At 36.1% G+C, this 13399-nt stretch overlaps 1 protein-coding gene across 12 annotated transcripts in view; it reads right to left on the bottom strand.

Moving 5' to 3' along the window:
• The window catches only part of LRRFIP2 (LRR binding FLII interacting protein 2), a 109600-nt gene that overhangs the window by 49433 nt on the left and 46768 nt on the right, over positions 1-13399 (bottom strand). For 3 of the 12 annotated variants that reach the window (XM_065932972.1, XM_065932975.1, XM_065932976.1), the window contains exons 4-9: positions 13230-13280; positions 9898-9954; positions 9758-9802; positions 4551-4592; positions 3068-3133; positions 978-1064 (exon numbers count right to left, since the gene is read on the bottom strand). The exons of 5 other annotated variants lie outside the window; for them this stretch is intronic. In XM_065932972.1, coding sequence (XP_065789044.1) covers positions 978-1064; positions 3068-3133; positions 4551-4592; positions 9758-9802; positions 9898-9954; positions 13230-13280 — 348 coding nt within the window. The remainder of the gene's footprint in view (positions 1-977; positions 1065-3067; positions 3134-4550; positions 4593-9757; positions 9803-9897; positions 9955-13229; positions 13281-13399) is intronic. 4 more of the 12 variants (XM_065932973.1, XM_065932974.1, XM_065932980.1 and 1 more) reach the window with 2 other exon arrangements.

Genomic DNA, 13399 nt, shown 5'->3' with positions numbered 1-13399 from the left:
ATGAGCTCTGAGTTATTGCTATAAACACTCTTTTCCAAATGGATTAGGAAACCTATATTTCAGAACAAGCCATGGGCAAAGTGCCTTAGTTTAATTAGATAAATTATACTGGTCACAGTGAATCCATGCATTAAACAAGGCACAGCATTATTTAAAAGGAATTAAATCTTTTTTCCTGATGTCATCTCAATACATTTTCAGTTCGTTTTCACTAAGCCCAATCAGACATGGAAAATAAGACTAAATCATGTATGCAGGTTTTAACAACTGAATTATTTTAAATGTACTGTGTGCCATATATTTAATATGTTCTAAATGTATGATGTGCCAAATGCCTTGAAAAAACAAGAGATTCTCACATTACATAATTACATTCTTCTCATCGCATATTTTTTTGGTTGTGCTGCTCAGCTTGTGGGATCTTAGTTCCCCACCAGGGACTGAACTCAGGCCCTGGCGGTGGAAGCACTGAGTCCTAACCACTGGACCACCAGGGAATTCCCTCTCATCACACTTATAGTTTATATTTCCACATGTACATTTTTATTTAGTAAAAGGACATACACTGTGATATGTACTGATGTGTACAACTTATTTTGAAATGTGTCCTTCCCAAAAAGATGGGCTGATGGAAACACGGTGGGACAGACAGATAATTACACGATAAAGGAAATATAGTAAAAATGTCAACTGTCGAATCTGAGTATAGGTGTGTGGGTGGTTACTATACAATTCTTTGAACTTTTTTGTAAATGTTAAATACACTTAAAAAACTGGAAAAAATGGTCCTCATTAATAAATATGGTGATTCAACATTTACCATCATTTAAAGATACACTCACACAGGCAATGTGAATTCAGTTATCACAAACCTGTACAAACATAGCCATTCACAGATTAGTCCTAACTACTCAAAATGCAAAACAGGGGATTAGAAATGTGTTAAAGTTGGATAAAACACATGAAGCCAAAAAAACCTTGTGACAAACCCGAGAACAGTAGGCAGAGGTGGGTTTGCTATGTCTAAGACTGCTATAGTTTCTTTGGTCAAAGTAGAGGCCACTCTGCAAAAAGCAAAATCAAATACATTTTTCTTAGGTTAAATGCTATTAACCTAACAACAATGACAAAATTGGATACTGCCAAACCCCTTCGAATTATATTAAGTCAAAGTCAAAATAACAGCTATTTCAAGTCTCTCAAAAAAGACTAATATTAAAGGTTAACTTTTCAAACCAAATTATTGCTAATTTTTTTTTTACTTTAAAAAGAATATAAATCCTCAGATAAAACAGAAAGGAAATAGTAAGTGAATTATTCTCATGTCACACTTAAGAACGTCCTGGAAAAACCCAGGATGAATGGATAATTACCGCTTTTATAATCTATTTAGAAACATCACAGAAATCATTAAAGCTATTTTTTTTCAAAACTCCTTTTAATTCCATTATTTGTCCAAATAAACTCATCAAATTAAATTACCAAACAAAGAGTGTGAACAGTAAATATGGTTTGGTCTAAAACATCTACGGCAGGTTCATCTTCAATATGCTAAGTCAAGCAATTACATTATTGATTTGCTTGGGGAGGGGGGAGAAATCATCTATAAAATTTCAGCCATCTCTTTTGCTCAAGGTTAAGGAAGCCCAGGCAATCCTGACTGAAAGACGGCTCCTCCACTGTTGACAATGCAATAGGGGACACCCCCTCCTCCCATCGTAACCCTGCCCTGCCCGACCCGCCTGCACCACACCCTCTGAGAGGCACCATGACTCACTTCTCCCCAGAGCTCCCAATACTCCACCTGCCAGGGCCTCTCACTAATGTCCTCCCATTTCATCCTCGCCTCCTTCCGCATTTCCACCAGCCAAAGGTTCCCACCCCTCTCCCCACCTCACCAATGGTCAGAGCCCTACCCAAGGGAGCCCCGAGTTAGCAAAGAGCTTGGGCTGCACTTCCTCTGCCAGAGCTGTTGCAACTCAACAGGGAAGAGGTGTTCCCAGCACCCCAAATGGGCACTGTAGACATTTTTTTTCTCTCCACACAGCAACACCATTTAGCAAGTTGGCTGGAATGGAGAACACTATCAGTCCTACAGTTTAATTACACTATAGGTTGAAGAATTATCTGCAAGACAGCATGGGAATTCTGCCATCAAAAACTTTGTTGTTTCTACCAGAAAATTAATTTCAAGTTCCCCAAATCTCAAACCTATAAAAACAATCATTCAGAATGACAGCTCCATGTGAGTTTGGTACTGCCTATAATACCACAACTGTGCTTAGTAGCTCAGTCGTGTCCAATTCTTTGTCACCCCATGGACTGTAGCACACCAGACTCCTCTGTTCACAGGGATTGTCCAGGCAAGAATACTGGAGTGGGTTGCCATGCCCTCCTCTAGGCGATCTTCCCAACCAAGGGATCGAATCCAGGTCTCCCCACATTGCAGGCAGATTCCATCTGAGCCACCAGGGAAGCCCAATACCACAACTAAATGAATTCAAATTTCCAAAATAAGTTATAAGAATCTCACTAAACCTATTCTTAAGGTACCGTTCTCCAAAGGGCAATTCATAGATGAAAATACAGTATTAATGAACTTAGTATGACACTTTCCTAAGCCTATCCACCAGGGTTAGCATATGCTAGTGAAGTGAAAGTCGCTTGGTCGCTTCCAACTCTTTGCGACCCCAAGGACTTAGGCCTGCCAGTTTCCTCTGTCCATGGAATTCTCCAGGCAAGAATACTGGTGTGGGTATCCTATCCTTTCTCCAGGGGATTTTCCCGACCGAGGGATCGAACCAGGGTCTCCTGCATTGTAGGTGGATTCTTTACCAGCTGAGCTACCAGGGAAGCCCATCATACGTTAACTTGATATTAAATCTTGTAAATGAAAACAAAATTATTTTTAAATAAGGTTCTGATAAGTCATGTTTCAGTATATTATGAGGTTTCAATAATGTCTGAAGAGCATACCAATGCAGTCATAATTCTTAATTTCCCTGAAAGGATCAGTGACTTTTACAACCACACAAAATACTGTGATATGAGACACAACAGAACTAACCAGTGGGTCTTTATGAGAACCAGAAGATCTCTTCTTCATTCCATAAGAGTGACTGTAAGAATGACTCTAGAAGCAAATATTGAAGTTAACTTTAAAGATCGGAGAGTGAAGTTTTAAGATAATTTAATAAAATCATCTTAACATCATACACAGAAAAACGCCCACATGGGACACAGAGCACCCCACACGCATGCACTCTACTGCCCACCTGTGAGCGGGAAACGCTAAGACACACAGCCTGCCTGCCCTCCAGCGCTCCCCTCATCTCCTCTGTGCCGTCCAGCACAGTGCCGAGTCACCTGAAAACCTCATTAGGCTTTAAGTGGGAACCTTCACTCCACACCTCGTTTGAGTCTCTGCTTCCTTAAAATCATATGAGTGACAAGAGAGGCCACTTCCTTTTGCAGTCCTCCTTACCTAAAGGCCAAAGAGCAATCTTGTGTACCCAGCAAAGCAAGATGAGAACAGAAAACAACACCGCACTGCCCGAGACAGCCCTCAACCCGAGTTACTGGTCCACAGCACGTGCTGCTCAGCGGGAAGCAGCCGGCACAGCGTGGCCTGTCTCAAGTAGCAGCAGCGCCATGAGATAATAACCTGACCTCCAAGTCCTTTGAAGATAGCACTGTCTAAGACATAACTTCTGGGAGTCAGAGTCAAGTGCATGTGAGGGGACAGAGGACAGCAATACTGCTGAACAGGTCAACTGGCAGATAAGAAGTCCAATGTGGATATGCACCTTTGGTATGAAAGGAGGAGATGCAGCTAGAAGGGTCCTAGCCATCAACAGCCTGCTCTACACACATCACCTGAAACAAGCACAGCTAGATCCTGATTACAAACTCATCTTCCTTTTTTTTAAAGTGCATATCTTAAAAAAATAAATAAATAAAGTGCATATCTTTCTTTTAGACATTATTACTCTGAACATAAGAGCTGTGGCAACCTATGGACACATTAACCCAAGAAACACACACTACAAGTAAACTTCCTTGGCCAAAATGACATGCCATCAAAAATAAACCAAATCAAGCAAAAAATGAGTGGACGGAACTGATGTTTCAGCTGTCACCTGAATCCTTTCACAGTTGCTGGCTTATGAGACAAAACATAAAACACAGCAGATGTAGCTGTAAAACACGCCGCTGTAGTTCAGTACATCTCAAAACACCGCTGGAAGCATGTCTTCCAGGGAATGAGTACGTGTCAGCTGGGTGACTCCCCATTTTAAGAAAAGATACTACTACCAATCTTAGTCCTGAATAGGAAAGCAAAAAAATTTTTTTCTGATCCTGAGATCCTAAAAGGCAAAGCTATTCAAGTGCTAAATCATGTCACAATTGCACACTAGAATTTGCTGTTAGTCATACATAGTCAAACATCACAACAGACCTGTGAAAAAGTTAGACATAATCTAGGATTAGTATCACCAATTGTTTATAAAAATGAAACTATATTTAACACAAAGTCATGCAATACGTACTAATGATGGAAGTCTTGATGATCTATCCTTAAGAGCACCATACTGGATTTCAGGAAAAGGTGAAAGTTGGTTTTATTTCCAAAATCAGAAATATAAAGGGGGAGGGAAGCAACATTTATAAAGTTATGAAAAATCCAGCACTACTTTAAAAGCCCCAAATTATTAAACGTAACAGTTGTGACATCTGAATTAAAGAATACTCTCCCCCCTCACTCTTTCCTAGTATAGGTTATCATTAAACTATATGTACAGGAAAAACTGCATGTTCTCATTCAAAACCAGAATATATAATCAGTAATGTTCAGGTGATTCACCCCAGTACACTACAGCACAAAACACCCAAGGAAGCCTTTAGACGCAGGCATTAAGCATCCTAAAGGTCTGTGACCATCATTGTCCATCACGTGAAACATGGCAAAAGCAAGTCATGGAGAGGCAATGAAGCAGGGACACACAGTTAGTATAATGAAACTTACCAAACAAGCAACAAACAAAAAACCAAAAGACAAAAAACAACTGCAGCGTTAAAATGGGGAGAGTTCACTTGGATCTGCTTATGCACACACTTGGAAAACAACCCTTCTCAAGAACTTTCCCTATGAAACATAGTGAACAGAGCTAGAAACTTGGTGAGAGCAAAGTGTGTAATGGATAGTATACATATAAAAGTGGCATGAAATATAAATCAAAGAAAATAGATATAAAATTTATGACAAGACCAGAAAAACCATATTCCCTGTAGGGTCTTTAAGAAAGTAATACACTTAGCGCCACATGTCGAATTCAAGAAACCAAATTAAATAGTAACTAACTACTCAGATTTGTGCTTTCCTAATTTTTTAAGCATTCTAGTCAGATTTTTTAAGCAATCTTGCTCAGAAAAACAATGTATAAAGCAAAAGCAATGAATAAGCTCCTCAGGTAGTTTGGTAAAAATATTTTTCTTCTGCAACTCTTATACCCATTTAGGATCTTAGGGAACACTATTCAGAAACCTTATCTAAAGTAATGTTTTTCTAAATGTGGACTGCAACTCATTAGTAATTCATAAAGTCAATTTATGGGTGCAACCAACATTAAGAAAATACAAAATACTAGAGTAGATCACGTACAGTACATATTATTTTTGTAAAATTTGTTTCTGTATTTTTTATATACTTCTATACATACAAAAACAGGCACATCTCTGGGTATGTATATTAGATTATAGTGTAAAATGTATTCCTGTCATACACGCTGCAATTTTAAAAAGCCTAAAATACATTAGAAGATAAAATTTAAAAGTGTAGTTCTAATAAAGCATTAAAATAATATTTCAGACAGAACAAAGGTTTCAATTCATGCTTAATGAGATGATCATTCACAAAAAATATTGCAGAAACTCCCCAAAATGTATTTCATAAGTATAAGGCTAAGTGGTATAATTTTACCACTGGCAAAATTAAATTCGGTGAAAATGATTTTGCAATAAATACTAACAGGTACTGAAGCAAAATATCTGCATTTGCATACTTTCCTTATATTATCATGAAAACAGAATATAAAGTGTGTTTTTACTACCATGTGTAAAAAAAATCTTGTTTATCCAAAATTTTCTAAAATGCCTAATGGTGTGCATTTGGTGGTAAATGATGAACATGGTCAAGTCATTGTGGTGAATGACATTTCACTGAAAATAAAGTTCCCTCTCTATGAAAGTTTCACCTGCGACTTCTCTGTTAACAAAATATCTTTTTTGTTTAAAAAAAAAAAAACAAACCCATGACCAAAACATGTATTACTCAAATCACACATTTCTGCATATAAACTATTCCATCCTCCAAAACAGGTAAGTTCATTGAAGGAATCAGTCTTAGTTCTCATCCTCTCTGTAACACCTGATCTTCTGCAAAAGCATAAGATTAAACAAGTTGAACTGAAAATGATCTATTTTTATTTTCTTTTTCCAAAATATAATGCAGAGCTCAGATAGTTTTATTATGTTTATCCATTCATTCAGCTGCGCTGTGAGGCTTGCAGGATCTTAGTTCCTCGACCAGGGATGGATCAGGGCCCCAGCATTGGAAGAGTGGAGTTCTAACCACTGGACCGCCAGGGAATTCCCTCAGTTTTAAAAACTGCTGAATCTGATAGGAAAATCCACAACTTGGACATCCCAATCACTACTACTGGTTGTACACCCGGTGAACAAAAAGGATCCTCCAGTATGTGACAGTTGGTATTTAAGTTGTTTAAAAACAAATGATTCATCAAAGAAGGGAGAACTGAAAATATTAAAGACTCTAGCTAAACAAAATATTTCCAAACTTGCTATTATAAAAAGTATTAAAAAGCAGGCTACAGAAACAAAAGTTCGGCAAGTGTTTGTTTCTGTGGGAATGGACCTATTGCTCAAGTCCCCGGGGCGCTGTGAGTCATCAGTGAATGCACAGTACTAACGCTGCACATTTCTCTGGGCTACAAGCCACGAGGTCTTCACTTCTGGGTGTACGGGCTCGGCTCCAATGTGTCCCTGTAACGTCCTTCGATGGGTTCTTCCACGGAATTAAACAGTGTAGGAGTAAATGACAGAATAAAAAATTCCAAGCATATTAAAATTAAATTCATTAAAATTATACTAAAGCCACTAATACATAAATAGGAACTAATAAAAAACAACAGTAAAGCTCTCCACCAGTGAAAACTGTGATGTATCCCTACCACTCTGATTCAAGATCACCTCATTTTCTAATTTCGGATCTCTTCCTTATAGTCTTCTTGTATTTCAAGACAGTCAGTCAGATTTTTTTTTTTAAAGGTAGATTGCTTTTTAAAGAAGCACTGTTTCAATTCTAAACTCAGGGCTTTGATTTAATCTTCCTTCCCCAAACCTACCATCTTGAACCATCTTGAACCATCTCTGCTCTATTTTTATACAGAATGTCTATAGCATTGATACCATCTCTAGCCCCACATAGCTTCAGGCAGGACACCTTTCAAAGAAAGCAGTTAAGTGGACAAAAGGAGAGATCAAAGTCCGAAGAATGTGGCATAAAACCATAAACACATCTTCCTCATATCCAAGTACTGCTGATGTTCATGTACCAAATACAAGGTCCAAAAGTCTTAAACTTTTTAATATACAGCTCATAAGTTTAAAAAAATAACTAGAAAAGAAATACCAAACCCCAAATAATATAGCAAACCCCAATAAAATTTAGGTCAGGGTTTTAAGCCATAACATATATTTTTACAGAGAACGCAAGTTGTCTACATTTTTGGTATAATGTAGATGGTAAAGTTATTCTAAAAAGCAATAATCTGATGAAAATTTAAAACTCCCAAAATTATCAAGTTAGAAAAAAGAAAAAAACTTAACTATATTTCTTTTATACTGTGTTATTAGTAAGCTTTCATTTCAAATCAGACATTTCTAAGAAAGTCTAAAAACTTAAATATTCTAAATGTATACTCACAGTAGTACTGAAGTCTCTACAAGGTAAAAATTTTACTAATCTTGAAGTTCACAGACTGCTTTTTAAAAATATTAGGAGTTTTACTTTTTGCTACATAATAGCAAATTTTCATAACTACCATAATGAAATAAAATACTATTTGAGTTCCAGTTATATCTTAAATTTATTTAATGATGTAATTTCCATGAAATGAAAATCAATCTCATTTTGTAGACACTGAGTAAACAATTCCTTATTTAACTGCAGATTTATTTTTTGTTTACAGATTTGTTTTAAAAACAAATTAGGTCGAACTTGGATGGCTTTACCATTAGGTTAAACTAATATGTAAGTTTCCCATGCAAATTTACAAATAACCAGCTTGAAGACTGTGAACTTCACACTATGAACATTATAATAAGTCATATATTTTTTAAGAAGAGGTGAGATGGGATTATTTTCAAAGTCCTCCAAGCTCAACTTTTAAGTTTTTGTTAACTCCCTGTGAGAAAAAAAAGCACCAAAATCTCTCCAGGGAGAAGCATGACAAATTTATTATCTTAAAGCTCTTTTCCTTTAAAAATCATTCTTAAGCCACTAGTTAGATTTCTATAAAGGCTTTTTAATATTCTTATAAATCTAAACTTTTATAATCAACCAAAATGTTTATGATTCAAGTACTAGCTTACTAATTTATTTCAAAAAGACAGTAGATTACATTCACCAATAAGAAATATAACCACTCTTGGGAACAACTGTACGTTCAGAAAACATCATCTCGCCTGCCATTCAATTTAGTGCATATGCATGTGCAAAATTTATGGGAAAAAGCTGCACTCAGCCAATATGCAACAGATTTTAGCAAAAGGAAAATTATCTAAAAAATAAAATATGGTCTTAAGAATGTAAGTGAATTAAAAAAAAAAAAAAGAAATATAACCAGAGTAAAAGACTATTTAAGAATGCAAACATATCAATAACTAGTATACCAGAACACACTCAGTTTTAATACAGTGTATTTTCAGGATAGGAAAAAAATGCAAGATAGGAACATTATACAAGACAGGAAGAAAACTAGACCTGGCGATATTAACAAATACAGATCTTAACAAGAATAGAATTTTACTGATGAAAAAATCTAGATATAAGCACATATACTATATTAACAATGTACAAATTAAAAGCATTGCTCTAAGACTTAAAACACAATTCATTAAGAATAGAGATCAGCTTTTTTGGCACAATATGCAAGCCTTTAATGAGCAATTTCTCATTTATTTTGATTTACAATGATGTACACTAAATACTTGAGACAAACTACAAAATATTAATCAAAATATTGAAGCATGATCATTTCTATAAATATGGTAAGACAGGCATTTTGAAAATCAGTTCAATTTTTCCACTGAATAAAACTATAACTAGTCACCCATGCCCCCAAATAATAAATTTTATTAAAAAAATGATTATTTAAAAAAAAATCTGAAAGTAGGAAAAATTTGAAAGTTAGAACCATGCAGGTGTTATTTTATAAAATCAATCTTATTTTGTGATGATTTTCCAAAATCAAAAGTCCTTTTATAGAAAAAAAAGCAGATATACATGTTAATAGACAAATATTTATGATTTTAGAATTGATTTACTTATAGCAATAATTTGAGAGAAAAATATCATTTTCCAATGAAAAGAACTTTGCCAATATTTTCTCTCTTTTTTTAGAAAAGACAAAGGGATAGCTTTGCTATTGGGGTGTAAACAACTTAAAATACCAACCCCGTGACTGCCAAGACTTCGGATGGACAGCGCATCCTCAACCCCCTGATGAGATAAAAACAAACAGTGAAGGCGCGTGAGCGGCTGCAGCAGGCTGACGAGGAAAAGCATCAGAGGCAAGTCTGTAGGCTATTACAAACCAGAGAAGGACGGTGATGACTGGGTCTGTGGGAATGCCTGGCCCTTTCCGACTCTTCCTGGGGAAGGAGAAAGCACAGGGACAGTTAACCACTGAGCGTCTGTCTATCAGAACTGAGCACAGAGGTGAGTTTCCTCAGAGCTGAGGCTGGGGCAGTCACGTCCCTCAGCTGGAAGGGAAGTAGAAGTCATCTTAGCAATGTTTTCATTTGAACAAGTGCATGTATGTCGGCCATTTGTAGAATGTACTCTATATATTGTACTCTATAGAATGTACTCTGTATTGACCAAGAGAGCACAATATACCAAGATAAAAATAAGTAAGTATACTTAACCAACAGAAATTGAGGTCAGCATTAAAAGCAGACTTTGATCTATTTATGATGTTAGTTTATGCAAGGCAGGAAGAAATATTTATTATAGATGTAGTTTATGGTGAAAATGTATTCTTTTAAAGAGGTTTGGGTTATAATTTTGTGCTCATTGCAAAAAAGTTTTTTCTTTTACCACTCTAACTGGGAAAGTAAAGAACAACTAAATGAAATAGCCCCTGATTCTGTATAGTTAATATGAAAAACTACTTATAATTAGGGGAAACTGAGTAAATACTTTAGAGGTGATAAAGTTGCTTCAGAAGTTATGCCTTATGAAGACTGTGAAAACAAAACACACAAAAAAATCCAATTAACTAAAGTAATACTAATTTTTTCCATATTCAGCTATTAGCACTGTGGCATTAAGTACTAAGTCATGTGAAATTAAATGACTAGTCCCTAGAACCTTATCAACTGTAAGAAACTTCTGATCTTTCAGAATTTCAAAGTTTGGAGTGTCAATTTGCATTGACTAAGAATCTACACACCACTGGCCAACTGGGTTCACAGCTAATTGCCCCGCTTTCCCCAAAACGCACCAAAACGTCAATACCCCATGGCAATGCAGCATGATCATCACGCAGATGGAACAATTAGATGTGGCTATGCCTGATCATTCATCGTGAATCCAGCAACATTAATTCAACAGAAACACCACAATTTAATGCTTTGTTTTGGTCATGATCTTTGAATACAATTCCAAAAAATGCCTGGTTGTCATCTGTCGTGTACATTGATGCATTTGATCAAATCTGTTCAGAAGTCTGTTTATATGTACCAGGATGATTCAGTAATTCAATATTCAACATGGTGTTCTGATCTTTAAGAATTCATCACTGATTCACGGTTTTTGTTATGTAATATATACATGTAATCTGTAAGAAGCCAAGCAAGTTTCTTTCCTCTCTTTGACTATCAGGTGATGTATCACAAAACTTTGGGGGGCATGAGTGTTAGCCCAGCAGAGTAGGTACAGCTTACTAAGTGGTAACAAGTTCTAGGCTAGTTAGCTTTGTTAGTTTAAGTTAATTCCATGTGCCCGCTCCTAGTGTTATTTGGGGTACCAGGGTGACATATCAATACAAGGTTTAATGTTCAGTCTTCTCTTTATTCTATCCTTTCTTTTCATTCCACCTACCACACAGGAGCACTTTTAAAAACCTGCCTCTAAAGAGCACATCCCATTAAACATGCAGCAAAGACAGATGAATTCATACTTATCCTTAATTATGCCTATTATAAAAATAAATCTAAATAACAACACAGTAAGTATTGGAGTATCTCTAGATTTACACAGCTTTCTTTTTAGCACCGTTTGGAAAAAATGACCTAATGAGTTCAGAAAACTATGGAATAAAATGTAAGCCCATATAGGCTGGGAGAAATTAGGAGAAATTTTTAATATAGGAAGACTCTTCCTTCTAGTAGTCGATAACCTAACTGTTTGTCTCTGCATTATTTATTACAAATTTATTAGTAATTCATATTTTACACTGTGACGATCACATGCCAACTCCTATGATAAGTTTATAGACAGAAAGCAGCCAGAAAGACAAGGACAAGAAGTAAGAGGAAAAATCAGTTTGAAAGAAGTGCCAGAAGGGGTTGGAATGTTAATTATTCTATCTGAAACTAAACCCCACCTTCTCTGCCTGTCCAAATCCTACCTATTATTTAAGACTCGGACACCTGCATTTTAAACCCTAACCCAAACTGCTCCTTTTGACGTAAGAATTAAATATTAGACTTTTAACATAGGCTTTTCTTCTTTAATGCTTTGATCTGCCCTAAGATATTAAAATCCTAGGCAATTTAACTTGAGAATTATAATACATAATTATAAGAAGAAATTAATATTTCCACTTTTGCAATTAAGAATTATTTCTCTTAACTCATGCAAAAATATTCTTAAGACATTATCAGTAATATTAAGCCAGTCACATGCAGAAGACACTTGAATAAAAAAATAAGCTAGCTTTAATAACAAGAAAGGACAGATTCCACTCCAAAATAACAAACACATACATGAGGAGTTGCTTAATTTTAAGTAACCAAACATCTTTTTTCTCTCTTTTCTAAAATATCACAATGAGAAGTATGATGAAGCTTTAAAATTTGTAGGTAAATACAATCATAAATATTTAAATTCTAGTTATACCTTAAAATGCTATTCTAGAAGGGATTTGCTTATGAAAGTTACTTGTTAAGAAGCGATTAAACAGTGGCTCTTAACCTCTTAGGGATCACAGACTCCTTTTGAGAATCTGATGATAAAAATTTCTGTGGCCATTTCACAAGAAAACATACACACACTCAAAACCTGTCGTGAGATGTTCTTACTCCATCCCTCAAGCCTATTCATACACCAAGCTAAGAACCCCTGCAATCAGAGGCAGCTAGGGCACTTGTCAACACTGAAAAAAGCTCAAATTTAGGAATGACTCACAGTAATTCAAACATTACTGGTTTGCTCTTGCAGCTAACAAATTTGGGAATGACAGTGTAAGACTTGAAAGGAAACTGAGAGAACTAACAAAATAAAAGCAATTTTCACAGGGGATGAAAGAATGATTTGGTTCATCTTTCTATGAAGAACCTGATGATATAGCTTTTTAAAAAAGAGAGAAAGGAAGAAAGGGACAGGGGAGAAGGCGGGAGGGAGAGGGGTGGGCAAATTTTAGGGACAGAAGAACAGATCCAGAGAGAGAAAACACATTCATTTACTCAATCTTTCTTGGTCAGGAGCATTTATGAGATGAGCGTGAGGCTGTAACCACAACAAAAATGGCTGGACTCCAAGCACACATTTGGTCCACTACAGGCAGAAGAGACACTCGCTGACCTTTAGGTTCAAACATGATAAACACTCCTACTTGGCAAATGATTAGTCAATGTTTTACTTTGAGATTGCATATTTCAGCAACTGATCACAACATGCAGGGCAGGCAATTCTGGCCTACCAGCCACTTCTGAATCTGTCCCCATTTCCGATCAAAGGAATGATGAGAGTGCTACAAACGCAAAAGTTCCACAAACTCAAGTTTCCAACATACTGTCTGCTATGGAAAGTCTTACATTAATCACATACATTTGTCCTGCAAGGCAATGATTGTTAATTCAAAGTTACACA

Source organism: Muntiacus reevesi, chromosome 4 (assembly GCF_963930625.1).
Source record: "Muntiacus reevesi chromosome 4, mMunRee1.1, whole genome shotgun sequence".
Lineage (NCBI taxonomy): Eukaryota > Metazoa > Chordata > Mammalia > Artiodactyla > Cervidae > Muntiacus > Muntiacus reevesi.
This window is presented reverse-complemented; position numbering and strand designations above follow the sequence as displayed.